General features: G+C 32.0%; 1 protein-coding gene across 1 annotated transcript in view; it reads right to left on the bottom strand.

Annotated features, from left to right (window-relative positions):
* Positions 1-13,737, bottom strand: part of LOC111699548 (kinesin-like protein KIF19) — a 24,984-nt gene extending 11,247 nt beyond the window's left edge. Inside the window, exons 1-11 of the mRNA XM_023470248.1 lie at positions 13,633-13,737; positions 12,921-12,984; positions 11,840-11,966; positions 11,661-11,709; positions 11,510-11,550; positions 9,422-9,508; positions 8,790-8,922; positions 5,623-5,733; positions 3,492-3,609; positions 1,919-1,992; positions 1,584-1,652 (exon numbers count right to left, since the gene is read on the bottom strand). Of these exons, the coding sequence (XP_023326016.1) occupies positions 1,584-1,652; positions 1,919-1,992; positions 3,492-3,609; positions 5,623-5,733; positions 8,790-8,922; positions 9,422-9,508; positions 11,510-11,550; positions 11,661-11,709; positions 11,840-11,966; positions 12,921-12,984; positions 13,633-13,734 (975 nt within the window). The 5' untranslated portion in view covers positions 13,735-13,737. The remainder of the gene's footprint in view (positions 1-1,583; positions 1,653-1,918; positions 1,993-3,491; positions 3,610-5,622; positions 5,734-8,789; positions 8,923-9,421; positions 9,509-11,509; positions 11,551-11,660; positions 11,710-11,839; positions 11,967-12,920; positions 12,985-13,632) is intronic.
* Positions 13,738-13,902: the final 165 nt, after the last annotated feature.

The raw sequence follows: 13,902 nt of genomic DNA, 5'->3' as shown, positions 1-13,902 counted from the left end.
AGAAAAGAAGTAACAAAAGGAACTAAACTCTAGAAAAGAAGTAACAAAAGGAACTAAACTCTAGAAAAGAAGTAACAAAAGGAACTAAAAATACTTTTTCATGATAAAGGGAAAAGAAATTCCAAGTTAAAGAATAATAACTTTGCTTTATTAATTTATAAATCGATCATTTTATCGATTTTTCAATCTATCGTACTGTAAATTAATAAATCTATCAATCTATCAAACTAACTATCACTCTATCAATCTATTAAATTAACTATCACTCTATCAATCTATCAAATTAACTATTACTCTATCAATCAATCAAATTAACTAAAACTCTATCAATTTCAATTAATTTCTCTGCCTATTAATCTCTTAATCTCTTGATTTCTCATGATCTCTCAATCTCTCGATCTCTCAATCTCTCGATCTCTCAATCTCTGGATCTTTAAATCTATTAATCTATTAATCTGTCAATCTATTGATTTTCATTTCCGTTTTTATCTTATTGTTAGGAAACAGGAAACAGGAAATCGTTAAAATTTGCATGAATGGCACAAAAATACATGAAGCATCTTCAAAGCAACCCAACTTTTAATAAAATAACTGAAAACTTACCTTTCTCTTATTTTCTAATTCTTATATTTGTGTAACCTGTGAACATCGATATTTCAAACTATTTGATCTATTTTATACATAAAAGGAATATCAGAATATCAGAATAGAATAGAGGTTGAGGCAAGTTCCTTTTTCCGAACATATTTTCTATACAAACCGATTTTGTCAATGAAATATTGAAGTGAAAAGTTTACCAATCTATTAATTTTGCTCTCTTTTAATCTCTTAATACATCTATCTATCATATCAATCTATTAATCTATCAATCTATCAATCTAGTAATTTCTCCATCTATTAATATATCAATCTATTAATCTCTCAATCTATCAATCTATCAATATATATATTTCTCCATCTATTAATCTTTCAATCTATCAATCTATCAGTCTATCAATCTAGTAATTTCTCCATCTATTAATCTCTCAATCTATCAATCTATCAGTCTATCAATCTAGTAATTTCTCCAGCTATTAATCTCTCAATCTATCGATCTTTCAATCTTTTAATCTATCAATCTATCAATCTATTGATTTCGCTCTCTATTCATCTATCAATAAATCAATCAAGTAATTTCTCCATCTATTAATCTATCAATCTATTAATCTATCAATCTATCAATCTGTTAATCTATCAATCTATTAATCTATCAATCTATCAATCTATCAATTTATCAATCTGTCAATCTATGATTCTATCAATCTATCATTCTATCAATCTATCAATCTATCAATCAAGTAATTCTCCAGCTATTAATCTATTAATCTATCAATCTATCAATCTGTCAATCTATCAATCTGTCAATCTATGATTCTTTCAATCTATCATTTTATCCATCTATCAATTTATCAATCAAAAACTCTATCAATCTATCATTCTATCAATGTATATTTCTCCATCTATTAATCTCTCAATCTATCAATCTATCAGTCTATCAATATATATATTTCTCCATCTATTAATCTATCAATCTATTTGTATACCTTAGGAGTATCCTTTTTTGACTTCTTCTTCCTCTTTTTCTCACTGATACGTTCACTACGAGACTTGACCTTGATTTAATTAATATTAAATGAATTTATAGAATAATAAATATCTTATAAAAAATGAATACACATGGCCAAAAATATTTCAGTTTAATTATACATTTCAGATATATGAATATAATTTTTCAAAACAAAATGTTTCATGGATCTAACCCAGCTATAGTTTGAATTATACTGACTGAAGCATTTTTACATTAATTTTGAGGATTTTAGAAAATATTACAGAAAGATCTAATTACCACATTCAAAATATATTTTAGATTTCAAATTACCTTTTCTGTCTCCCATTCAGTTACAATTATATTCTGCTTCTCAAATTCCATAGACAAGGATAGAATATGGTTATCTGAACATAGACAAGGATAGAATATGGTTAACTAAACATAGACAAGGAAAAAATATGATTATCTGAACATAGACAAGGTTAGAATATAGTTATCTGAACATAGACAAGGATATAATATGGCTATCTGAACATAGACAAGGATAGAATATGTTTATCTGAACATAGACAAGGATGGAATATGGTTATCTGAACATAGACAAGGATAGAATATGGTTATCTGAACATAGACAAGGATAGAATATGTTTATCTGAACATAGACAAGGATAGAATATGGTTATCTGAACATAGACAAGGATAGAATATGGTTATCTGAACATAGACAAGGATATAATATGGTTATCTTAACATAGGCAAGAATAGAATATAATTATCTGAACATAGACAAGGATAGAATATGGTTATCTAAACATAGACAAGGATATAATATGGTTATCTGAACATAGACAATGATAGAATATGGTTATCTGAACATAGACAAGGATATAATATGGTTATCTGAACATAGACAAGGATGGAATATGGTTATCTGTACATAGACAAGGATAGAATATGGTTATCTGAACATAAACAAGGATATAATATAGTTATCTGAATATAGACAAGGATAGAATATGGTTATCTGAACATAGACAAGGATAGAATATAGTAATCTGAACATAGACAAGGATAGAATATGGTTATCTAAACATAGACAAGGATAGAATATGATTATCTGAACATAGACAAGGATATGATATAGTTATCTGAACATAGACAAGGATATAATATGGTTATCTGTACATAGACAAGGATAGAATATGATTATCTGAACATAGACAAGTATATAATATGGTTATCTGAACATAGACAAGGATAGAATAGAGTTATCTGAACAAAGACAAGGATAGAATATGTTTATCTGAACATAGACAAGGATAGAATATGGTTATCTGAACATAGACAAGGATATAATATGGTTATCTTAACATAGACAAGGATAGAATATGATTATCTGAACATAGACAAGGATAGAATATGGTTATCTGAACATAGACAAGGATAGAATATGGTTATCTGAACATAGACAAGGATAGAATATAGTTTTTTGAACATAGACAAGTATAGAATATGGTTATCTGAACATAGACAAAGATAGAATATAGTCATCTGAACATAGACAAGGATAGAATACGGTTATCTGAACATAGACAAGAATAGAATATGTTTATCTGAACATAGACAAGGATAGGATATGGTTATCTGAACATAGACAAGGATAGAATATGGTTATCTGAACATAGACAAGGATATAATATGGTTATCTGAACATAGACAAGGATACAATATGGTTATCTTAACATAGACAAGGATAGAATATTATTATCTGAACATAGACAAGGATAGAATATGGTTATCTGAACATAGACAAGGATTGAATATGGCTATCTGAACATAGACAAGGATAGAACATGGTTATCTGAACATAAATAGGATAGAATATTGATTTGCAATTTGTTACCTATCTCCATAAGCCTGTGCCTTAGGGACATCTGTTCTCTAAAGTTAGCGACCAGGGCGTCCCTAAGCTCCTTTAGTTCAGCAATCTGCTGTTTAGTAGCTGTAGCACCGTGATTAGTCTGCAAAATATAATTATTTAAAGAGACTAATCTGCTGTTTAGTAGCTGTACCACCGTGATTAGTCTGTAAAATATAATTATTTAAAGAGACTAATCTGCTGTTTAGTAGCTGTAGCACCGTGATTAGTCTGCAAAATATAATTATTTAAAGAGACTAATCTGCTGTTTAGTAGCTGTACCACCGTCATTAGTCTGCAAAATATAATTATTTAAAGAGACTAATCTGCTGTTTAGTAGCTGTAGCACCGTGATTAGTCTGTAAAATATAATTATTTAAAGAGACTAATCTGCTGTTTAGTAGCTGTAACACCATGAATAGTCTGCAAAATATAATTATTTAAAGAGACTAATCTGCTGTTTAGTAGCTGTAGCACCGTGATTATTCTGTAAAATATAATTATTTAAAGAGACTAATCTGTTGTTTAGTAGCTGTAGCACCATGAATAGTCTGCAAAATATAATTATTTAAAGAGACTAGTTGCAAAGACATAGTTCCTAACGATTCAACGGACGTAATATTTTCTAAAATTTTGCTAGAAATATAATATTTTTACAATATTGTTTTGTTCTGATCATTCATTGATTTGAAGTAAATTCAATTCTAAAAATATACTATTTTTAGATCTAACGGAAATATCCTTTTAAGTTTTAACAAAATCCTATTCTGACAACAGCAGACTTTGAAAACAGAAAAATATTAGAGAAATGAAATTTCAAAGGAAAATATTTTATGAGTTAAAGTTAAAAGGCGCGACATTTAATGAAAAATGAAGGGTTTAAAGACAAGTTAATATTTCATATCCATTAAAAGAGTTTGTCTAAATTAAATAAAAAATCAAAATAAACAGGAATTTAGTCTTTGCAACCAAATTTCAAAGATCTTAGTTATTTCAAACTAGGAATACTGTTAGATTATATAATCTAAGTTTGAAATATCAAATGTCTACACCGTCAGGTTGCAAAGATATATACGAGATTAGAAAATTTGAGTTTGTGGCAAGGAATTAAATCCTTTTATTTAAAAGAACATTATTTTAACATTAATAATTTATTTTAGTGAAGAGTTGTGGTCAAAACAAACAATGATATATTAGTAAACCTGTTTCAGTTCGTTATCGAAATCTTTCTATTTTTGTTTTACTCAAGGTTGATTAAAAGGTGTTAGGTACTTTTACAAAGGAATTTTCCCAAGGGCAACTTCCAAGTGACAATTTCGCAAGTGGCAACTTCCCCATGAAGTAAAAATGGCATTTTCCCCATGAAGGAAGTTTTAAATGAACATTAAAGTTTTACATTTTTAAAAGAATTTCTCAACTTTTTTCTAGAAAATACGCAAGTAAAAAAAAATTCTTTCAGTTTCTCTCTGAGTTAAGGCAAGAACATGTAGCGGCCTAACGTATAACCATTCTTCAAAGGGTAAAAATGTATTAAACGATCCTTATTATTATTTACGGTTAGGTTAAGCCATCTGGGGCTAGTATGGGCTAGGGGGGCGAACTATTATTTGTTTTAAAGAAAATATTGTACAATGTTTAAGAAAATATAGTTCATTGCTTAAGAAAATATAGAACATTATTTAAGGTTAGGTTAGGCGTCTGAGGCATCTGAGGCGCCGCAGGCTACGATGGGGGCTGAGCGCTGCGGCTTGGATGGAAGCTTCCCTCAGATGTACACAACCGACCGGCGACCATATTAATTAATTAATAGCTGGTGATCGGCTGTTTACACATCACAATATGTTTACGTATCTATACACTGTATATAGAGTGACCGTATTTCTAGGGGGGTGGTTAAATGTATAAAACTGAAGATTTGTAGCCTATAAACCTATAGTGAACCCTTGTTTTACGCGGGCTGATCTTGCTTCCTGTTTTTCTTTAAAGAACATATAAACAAAAATCACACTGCAGTGCTTTAGAATAAAAGCAATGGTGTATGGTCAAGTAAGAATTCATTTTGTTTCTTTTAACAGCATAATTATATAAAAATGGAAATCCCGAATTTATATTTTACCGGTTCATTGCTGATTTTCTCCTTGAGCCTTCCGATTTCTCCTTTTAGTTCTGATATAATATTCTGGTATTGGGACACGTGATAGGATACATCCAGAACATTCCTTCGCACCTAAACAACATTTTTCAAGTCGGAACTTTTAAACCTCGGGATTATGCATTGATCTACATCATCTGCAGATCAACGGATTAATTTCATTCCTCATGGATATTCCTCAATGGTTATACCCAGCATGGATAACTTCAATTGAGCATAGATCCTCATCAAGCACATACGTATTTTTTTTAATTAAATCTAACAAACAAAATAAAGGTAAAGCTCTTCGAAAAAAGGTACTCAACACATGATTTGAATTTGTATTATACTTTATATTGGCTAGAGCAATTGGCTGTTTTTTTTGGAAACCCATGGTTACCCCCCCCCCTTCCAAGGGGTAAGTTAACATTGGCTAAAAATTTCGAAAATTTTGTTCTTCAATTTTCAATTTTTGTTCAAAATTCCACTGGCAACGACGGGCACTTCAGCTACAGGGTGTCCCTAAAAATATGGGAATTGAGAGACGACTTGAATAATGTGTTTTATTAATTTCCGATAACTGATAAATGACATTAAAAAGATTGAATGTCTTTCCAAAATGTAGTCTACCCTTTTTGTATCTTTTAAATTGACGGAGATATTAACATTTGAACAGTTTTGTTGATTTTTAATAAACTGGAATCTGGACATATATCATCTCCGTCAATTTTAAAGGTGAAATAATGGTAGACAGCATTTTGGAAATCCTGAAACTTCTGGTTTTCGGTGTCTTAACTTTGATACTACAAAATTATATTTTCGAAATAGGGATTATTTCGAAAGTATAATTTTGGAACAACAACAATAAGGAAGTCGTTATTTAATTCCCATGTTTATTGGGACACCCTGTAGATTATATTTAAATATTGATATTCATATCGCAATTGCAATGCTAAATTTATTTTATAGTGTACAAATATTAATACAGATATTGATGTTTTACTAGTGTCATTATGATTTATGCTGTATTTTTGCGACAGTTATTTTTGGTAGTGCCATATTTTCTGTCAAAACTTTAACTGAATGTGAGTGCAAATATATTCTCTGGTCTTATCAAATCAAATTTTTTTTTATTACCTTAAATTTTTCATTTAACATAGTGCATCCTTGAAACTTTAATCTGATCAATATAATATGAAGAAAAAGTCCTTTTTCTAACCTAGAAAGGTTTTATTGGGTTTAAAAGCACAAAATGAGAATGTCTCTTTTTGTGTTTAAATGAAATGTAAATGAAAATAATAAGTTTTCAAAGACCAAAAAATATATACATATCTAAGGGGACCGTTATGTATCGGACATGCCACTCTGTCAATGGAGGATTCACCCATTTATGTAATATAAACATGCATCTTATTTTTTATTTGCCTCCCCCGGACCCACCCCCTCCCATCCTGTCTAAAGTTTGGTATATGTTTGACAGATTACTTATATCTCAAGTTTTGAAACTGTGCAGTAGTATCTAATCCATTAACTATATTAAACTTATACAATGCAACCATTATACTACTATACAACATGTACTACTGTACTATACAGTAGTATCTAATCCATTAACTATATTAAACTTATACAATGCAACCATTATACAACTATACAACCTGTACCCATGTACTATACAGTAGTATCTAATCCATTAACTATATTAAGCTTATACAATGCAACCATTTTATAACTATACAACCTATATACCTCTGTACTGTACAGCAGTATCTAATCCATTAACTATATTAAACTTATACAATGCAACCATTATACTACTATACAACATGTACTACTGTACTGTACAGCAGTATCTAATCTATTAACTATATAAAACTTATACAATGCAACCATTTTACAACTATACATCCTGTACCACTGTACTGTACAGCAGTAGCTAATTCATTAACTATACTAAACTTATACAATGCAACCAGTTTACAACTATACAACCCGTACCACTGGTCTGTACAGCAGTAGCTAATTCATTAACTATACAAAACATATACAACGCAACAATTTTACAACTATACATCCTGTACCACTGGACTGTACAGCAGTAGCTAATTTATTAACTATACTAACGTATACAATGCAACCAGTTTACAACTTTACAACCTCTACCCCTGTACTGTACAGCAGTACGTGATCCATTAACTATATGAAACTTATATAATGCAACCATTATACTACTATACAACCTGTACCACTGTACTGTACAACAGCAGTAGCTAATTCATTAACTAAACTAAACTTATACAATGCAACCATTGTACTACTATACATCCCGTACCACTGTACTGTACAGCAGTAGCTAATTCATTAACTATACTAAACGCAGGATATATTTTCAAATATCATATTCATTCTTACTCTCTGAGTGATGTGATCTATCACTAAGAGAAAATTATTTTCTAAGAAAATTCAAAAATCTAATCCACAGCAGATATATTCTAGTACAATAGATGGCAACGTAGAATTTGTACACTCTCAGTACAGCTGTATTCTGACGTCACAAGTGTCAACTCAGTTTGTGTGTCCGACAAAATTATTAATCATAGTGATAATTTTAGAATAAAGTGCTTATTTTACAGTAAAATAAGTGCAATTTAATGTGTTCTTTATTTTCTGTTTTTACGCTTTTTTATTTAATCTTGGAAAACATGTCAACTAATGTGAGAAAATTCGTTTTCCTTGTTATATTTGACACTTGTGACGTCGTGTATAATTGGTCCATTTCTCTGTTGCCACGTACCTTATGTACTTGATAATCTATTTGATCATGATAAATGATTTCCAAATATCACATTGTGTTAGATTTAACAAGTTTCTTTCCAAACTTTTTAGGACAGTGACAGTGATAAAAGTAAGGAAACTGTTGATTTTAATTCAATTTTCAGAGATTTGGTAGGATTTTACTCAAAATATTTTGATCCGTGCACTGAACATTTTTAAAAATTTATTTTAAGGCATAATTTTTTTCAATTTGATTTTTAACTTGTGTTTTTTTTCCTGTTTAAATTCATAAATTCTTTGAAATAAACCCAAAACAATCATGAATAAGATAAAAACATTTTTAAAAGAAGGCAGATGCATAAATATATATTTTCTACCTTATTGGATATATTTTTGGCTCTGTCTGCATAGACCAGTGTGTTCCTGCTCTCATCAAAGTGTCGGTCAGCTGGGGATATATGAGCTATCATTACTGTATGACAGTTCCCAGATAGAGCATCTTTCAGTAATCTAGTAAATATAAGAGCTATATTTAATAGTAGATTTTTTTAAGTTGCGGGTAATAGGACCCACTTTTAATGATTGCAACGGCATAAAAGAGCAAAATAGTTCTTCAACGAAACACCCTTCCCCTGCCCCGTTAACTCAACATTTAGATTCACAATACCAAGCTAAACATCCCCGTGGTTCTCTCGAGTTCCCCAATCAAAATTAGTGCAAAATGAGTTTTCAACAAAATCCTTCTCCCCCTTTCATGGACATTGTACCCACTTTTTCTCAATTTAGAATTTCAAAACCAAACTAAGAACATTCCCGTGGTTCTCCCGAGTTCCCCAACCAAATTTTGAGGCGAATCGGTCCAGGGTTCAAGAGTTTTGATCGGAAATACAAACAAACAAACAAACAGAGATTACTACTTTATATATATAGAAAGCCTTTTTTATATTAATGAATGAAAAGTTTTTAATGAAAATTTTTTTAAAAATTATTTTTAAAAAAAATTGATAACCTTGTAAGTTTACTGTCTCTGTAGTTAACATATTTAGTTTTATTCTCAGCCAAGGCATTTATGCAGTTCCCAAGAGCCAGAAGAGATCTAAATATAAAAATATTCTTTGCATTTTTATTAACAACATGAATCTTAAGTTATATCTTTTTAATATTCATTGGTTATTTAAAATTAATATTTTTAGAAAATCAAATTCTGAAACAGTTATACAAGATGTTTGTTTGTATAAAATGCACCATGTTTAGTTAGTTTTGTTTTCTTATCAGACTTGTCTTTATTTGCTTATCAGTCTCTATACACCCGTAGGGTGACCTAATATGTTTGCATATTTTATAAGGTTTATTAGTGTGTTCAAAACATAAAATAGAACTAATATTTAATCTTGATGATGTTTGAATTTTGCATGCCCCCTGCTAAAGATAAGAATGAGTATTTAAGAATTGACCAGGTAAGAAAAGATAGCATTACTAATCATGCTGCTATGGGGGCTTTTGTTGTTATCTCTTGCTGTGGCATACACCCAAGCCCAGAGCTGTGATGTTGCTAACACTGACAAATGGGACTGTGGTTTCTCTGGAATTGACCAAACCAAATGTGAAGGTGATGGCTGCTGCTGGGTGCCTGTAACAAGAAACGAATCTACTAAGGATACTCCATGGTGCTTCTATCCCAGTGACCACCCCAACCCTTGCAGTGATGTCAACTGGTCAGCATCAGACGCTGGATTCACTCAGGACTATTATGATATTATGTACAACTACTATCTTGCCAATCTTAACATTGAAGGTTCCGGAGCTGTGGTGGCTGCACCTGATCAAGAAACACCTGGAGGCTCTTACTACTACCACTGGATGAGAGATGCTGGTCTTAGTATCAAAGCTTGGCTGGACATTAATGACAATGATTATGAGAAGGTCAGACCTGTTCTTGATGCATACGCTGGATGGGTTGCTAAGGTCCAACATAAAGCGGATCCTAATAACATTGATGTCAGAATTGAGCCAAAGTTCACCATTCCTGACGGTGAACCATACACTGGGGGCTGGTGCAGACCACAAACAGATGGACCAGCACTTAGAGCAATGGCAATGTCCAAATGGGGAATGATTGTCAAGAACAGTGGAAGTGGAGACACCCAAAGCATTTGGGACATTGTTAAGTTTGATATGGCCTGGGTTACAGAAAACTGGAGACAAGATGGATGTGATCTGTGGGAAGAAGTTAGATCAAACGACTTCTACTGGAATAGAATGGCTTACATTTATTCGCTCAATGTGGCTGCTGACTTTGCCGATAGTATTGGACAGAGCGGAGCAGAGTACAGAGCAGTGGCTGAAGAAATCAAGGGAGAAACCATGGGCCATTGGAAAGATGGTTTCCTTTATGAATCTACAAACCGACCATATGATGGAGCAGTAATTCATGCGATTGCCACATTTGGAGAGTATCTATTCCCTCCATCCTCAAGTGAAGCAGCTGCCACTATCAAAGTCCTTACCAAAACCTTTTGCCAAGAGTATCCAATCAACCAGGATGAAATTGCTGCTGGAAAACCTGGAATCCTTATTGGTAGATACCCTGGGGATTCCTATGCCGGAGGTAATCCCTGGCAGTTGTTGACTGCAGTACTTGGAGAACTATTCTATATCGGAGGACAAACAACTCTAAAAGAAGTCAAGCAGAGAGGAGATTTCACTTTAAATTACTCAGACAACAAAGAATGGATGGATCTGTTGAAACTTGAGGAGGGAACAACTGCAAGAGAATTTGGATCTGCTCAGATAGCAGCAGGAGATTCTGTTATGACAAGCCTCTGGTCCCATGTCCAAGATGCTGGAGGGAGAATTGACGAACAAATAGATAAATTTACAGGGGTTCAAACATCTGCTGCTGGGCTTACATGGTCCTATGCTAATATTCTTCATGCTCTTCATACAAGAGCATCCGCAACCAAACTCAGAGATGAACTTTAAATTATTTTCTAAAATTGTAGTAGTTGTACTTGTGACTATGATGAAATAAAACTGATAACTAAGTAAATAAATAAGACGTAAATAAAATTATATCTTTTTGAATTTGAGATTATACCTGTTAATATGTGCTCCTTCCTTTAATCGAATCCCTTTGTTCTAAACAAAGTATTTGCAGAATTTAATTTTAATAAATAAAAGCATTTCTGTTTGTGAACTTGGTTTCAAATATGTTTTTAACTTTAAACATTTATTTCATTTTCAGTAACCTGAGTGTTTGATGCTCTCTCGCTGCCAGCCAGATCAATCATGTACAATCTTGAATTTAGATATGCATCACTTGCTTATCAAATAAAGGGTATGAAATGATGGTTGCCCTCCCTTTTTGGGCTCTTTAGCCCCCCCCCCCATTAATTTTTCATTTTCAAAAAAAATCTGTTTCCCATACCTGCCATTTTTTACCGAATGTGATGTTTTAGACTTGCTTGTCTGTTTATAGTTGACCATGAGTAGCGCATGACTTCTAGAGCTTGTCTTATTTGCAGCAGTAGGCTCCTGGGTTCTTTCACGGTTCCCTGGCATTATCAAAACTTTAAAATCATATTTTTCAAGCATTAGAAAACTTTTTAAGTCATAAAAAAGGTGTAATTAATTGTTCATGATTATTTCAGCATTTAAAAAAAATACAGATTTTGGTAAAAAATCAACTATATACAAATGTGGCGAAAGATAATCTATGACCATATGGTGTATTATCTGAATGATTTGTTTGAAATTAAATGGTTTTTTTTACGGTCTAAGTCGTATGTTGCATCTTTCTGAATTTGTATGATTACTACGTTCTTCGGTATTAGTCGTTTTTAACAATTTTCTCCTTATATTATTCTATTATTTCAAGAATATTTATACCTCTAGTCTATCCCTCCATACAACTCTCAACATTCAAACATATCTTTTAAGACTGATAACATGAAAATGAATTAGCAAGGACAATATTGTATATTCAGGGATAGGCAGTTGTGTACGAAATCCAAAATGCAGTAGAAAATTCCCCCCTGTAAAATTGGGGGGACGTCTCCCTCCCTGGAAAACTGGGGGGACGTCGCCCCTGGAAGCATTAGGAGCGCAATAAGCGAAAGCAGGAACCTTTGAGTTCTTAAATTTATATTTTTAAGAATAGATTTTTAAAAAATTTGGCCTGCACTTTTTCACTTAAAATGTTGATTTTTTTTAGATAAAAATCCGAAATTTTCCTAAAACACTTTCCACCTCCCACCCTCCAGCTGTTCATGGTTTTGGCATAAAGTTGAGCAAATTCTCTGTAAAAAATTCCAGGGAGAAAACAATTTGGCGCGCGCAATCTTTTAATTATTTCCCCCCTGGATATATGAAGCCGCCCTGCAGATCTATTCAAAAATAAAGGTGCTAGGCCATATCCACAAGTGCTATCTAAGTATTGAAGGGCATTCGTTGCACAACTTTAGCATTGTAAATTTAAAATCTCTTACAATGTTTTTAGTTTAATTTACCTTTAGTGAGCATGCGCATAACCTCATCTGGACTACTGGTAGTTATCTCTGAAAGTCCAGTCACCTGAACATGTATACAGTTATCAATCAATCAAGTTATCAACAGTGTTTCAATTAACATGTATGTTGTACAGTTATACTACAGGGTGGTTCAATTAACATGTATGTTGTAAAGTTATACAACAGGGGGGTTCAATTAACATGTATGTTGTACAGTTATACTAAGTGGGTGTTTTAATTAACATATATGTTGTACAGTTATACTACAAGGTAGTTCAATTAACATGTATGTTGTACAGTTATACTACAGGGTGGTTCAATTAACATGTTGTACAGTTATACTACAGGGTGGTTCAATTAACATATATGTTGTAGAGTTAAACTACAGGGTGGTTCAATTAACATATATGTTGTACAGTTATACTACAAGGTAGTTCAATTAACATGTATGTTGTACAGTTATACTACAGGGTGGTTCAATTAACATATATGTTGTACAGTTATACTACAGGGTGGTTCAATTAACATATATGTTGTACAGTTATACTACAGGGTGGTTCAATTAACATGTATGTTGTACAGTTATACTACAGGGTGGTTCAATTAACATATATGTTGTACAGTTATACTACAGGGTGGTTCAATTAACATGTAATTAAGTGACGACTATTTCTATATTGTTATTATTCCATTAAGGATAATATCCTGATACCTGGATATTCTTCCCTTTACTATCCTCCCTGAGCTCTAGAAACCCTGATGCTGGATCTAGTAGGTCCCTGATATTCTCGTTATAGATCTCCAGGTAGGACATTGTCACCTTCAGTGTTGAAAATAATTATTTTTCTGAGTAATTGTTTTGTCATTTTAATGAATATTATAGATTTTTAAACTTCAATAACTTTAGACAAATTTTTTCACTGACCTACCAAAATACAAACTATATTTGCCTGCTCTTATCAGACTTTCTTTAAATGATTTT

This window comes from Eurytemora carolleeae, unplaced genomic scaffold, assembly GCF_000591075.1.
Source record: "Eurytemora carolleeae unplaced genomic scaffold, Eaff_2.0 scaffold27, whole genome shotgun sequence".
Taxonomy (NCBI): Eukaryota; Metazoa; Arthropoda; class Copepoda; order Calanoida; family Temoridae; genus Eurytemora; species Eurytemora carolleeae.
This window is presented reverse-complemented; position numbering and strand designations above follow the sequence as displayed.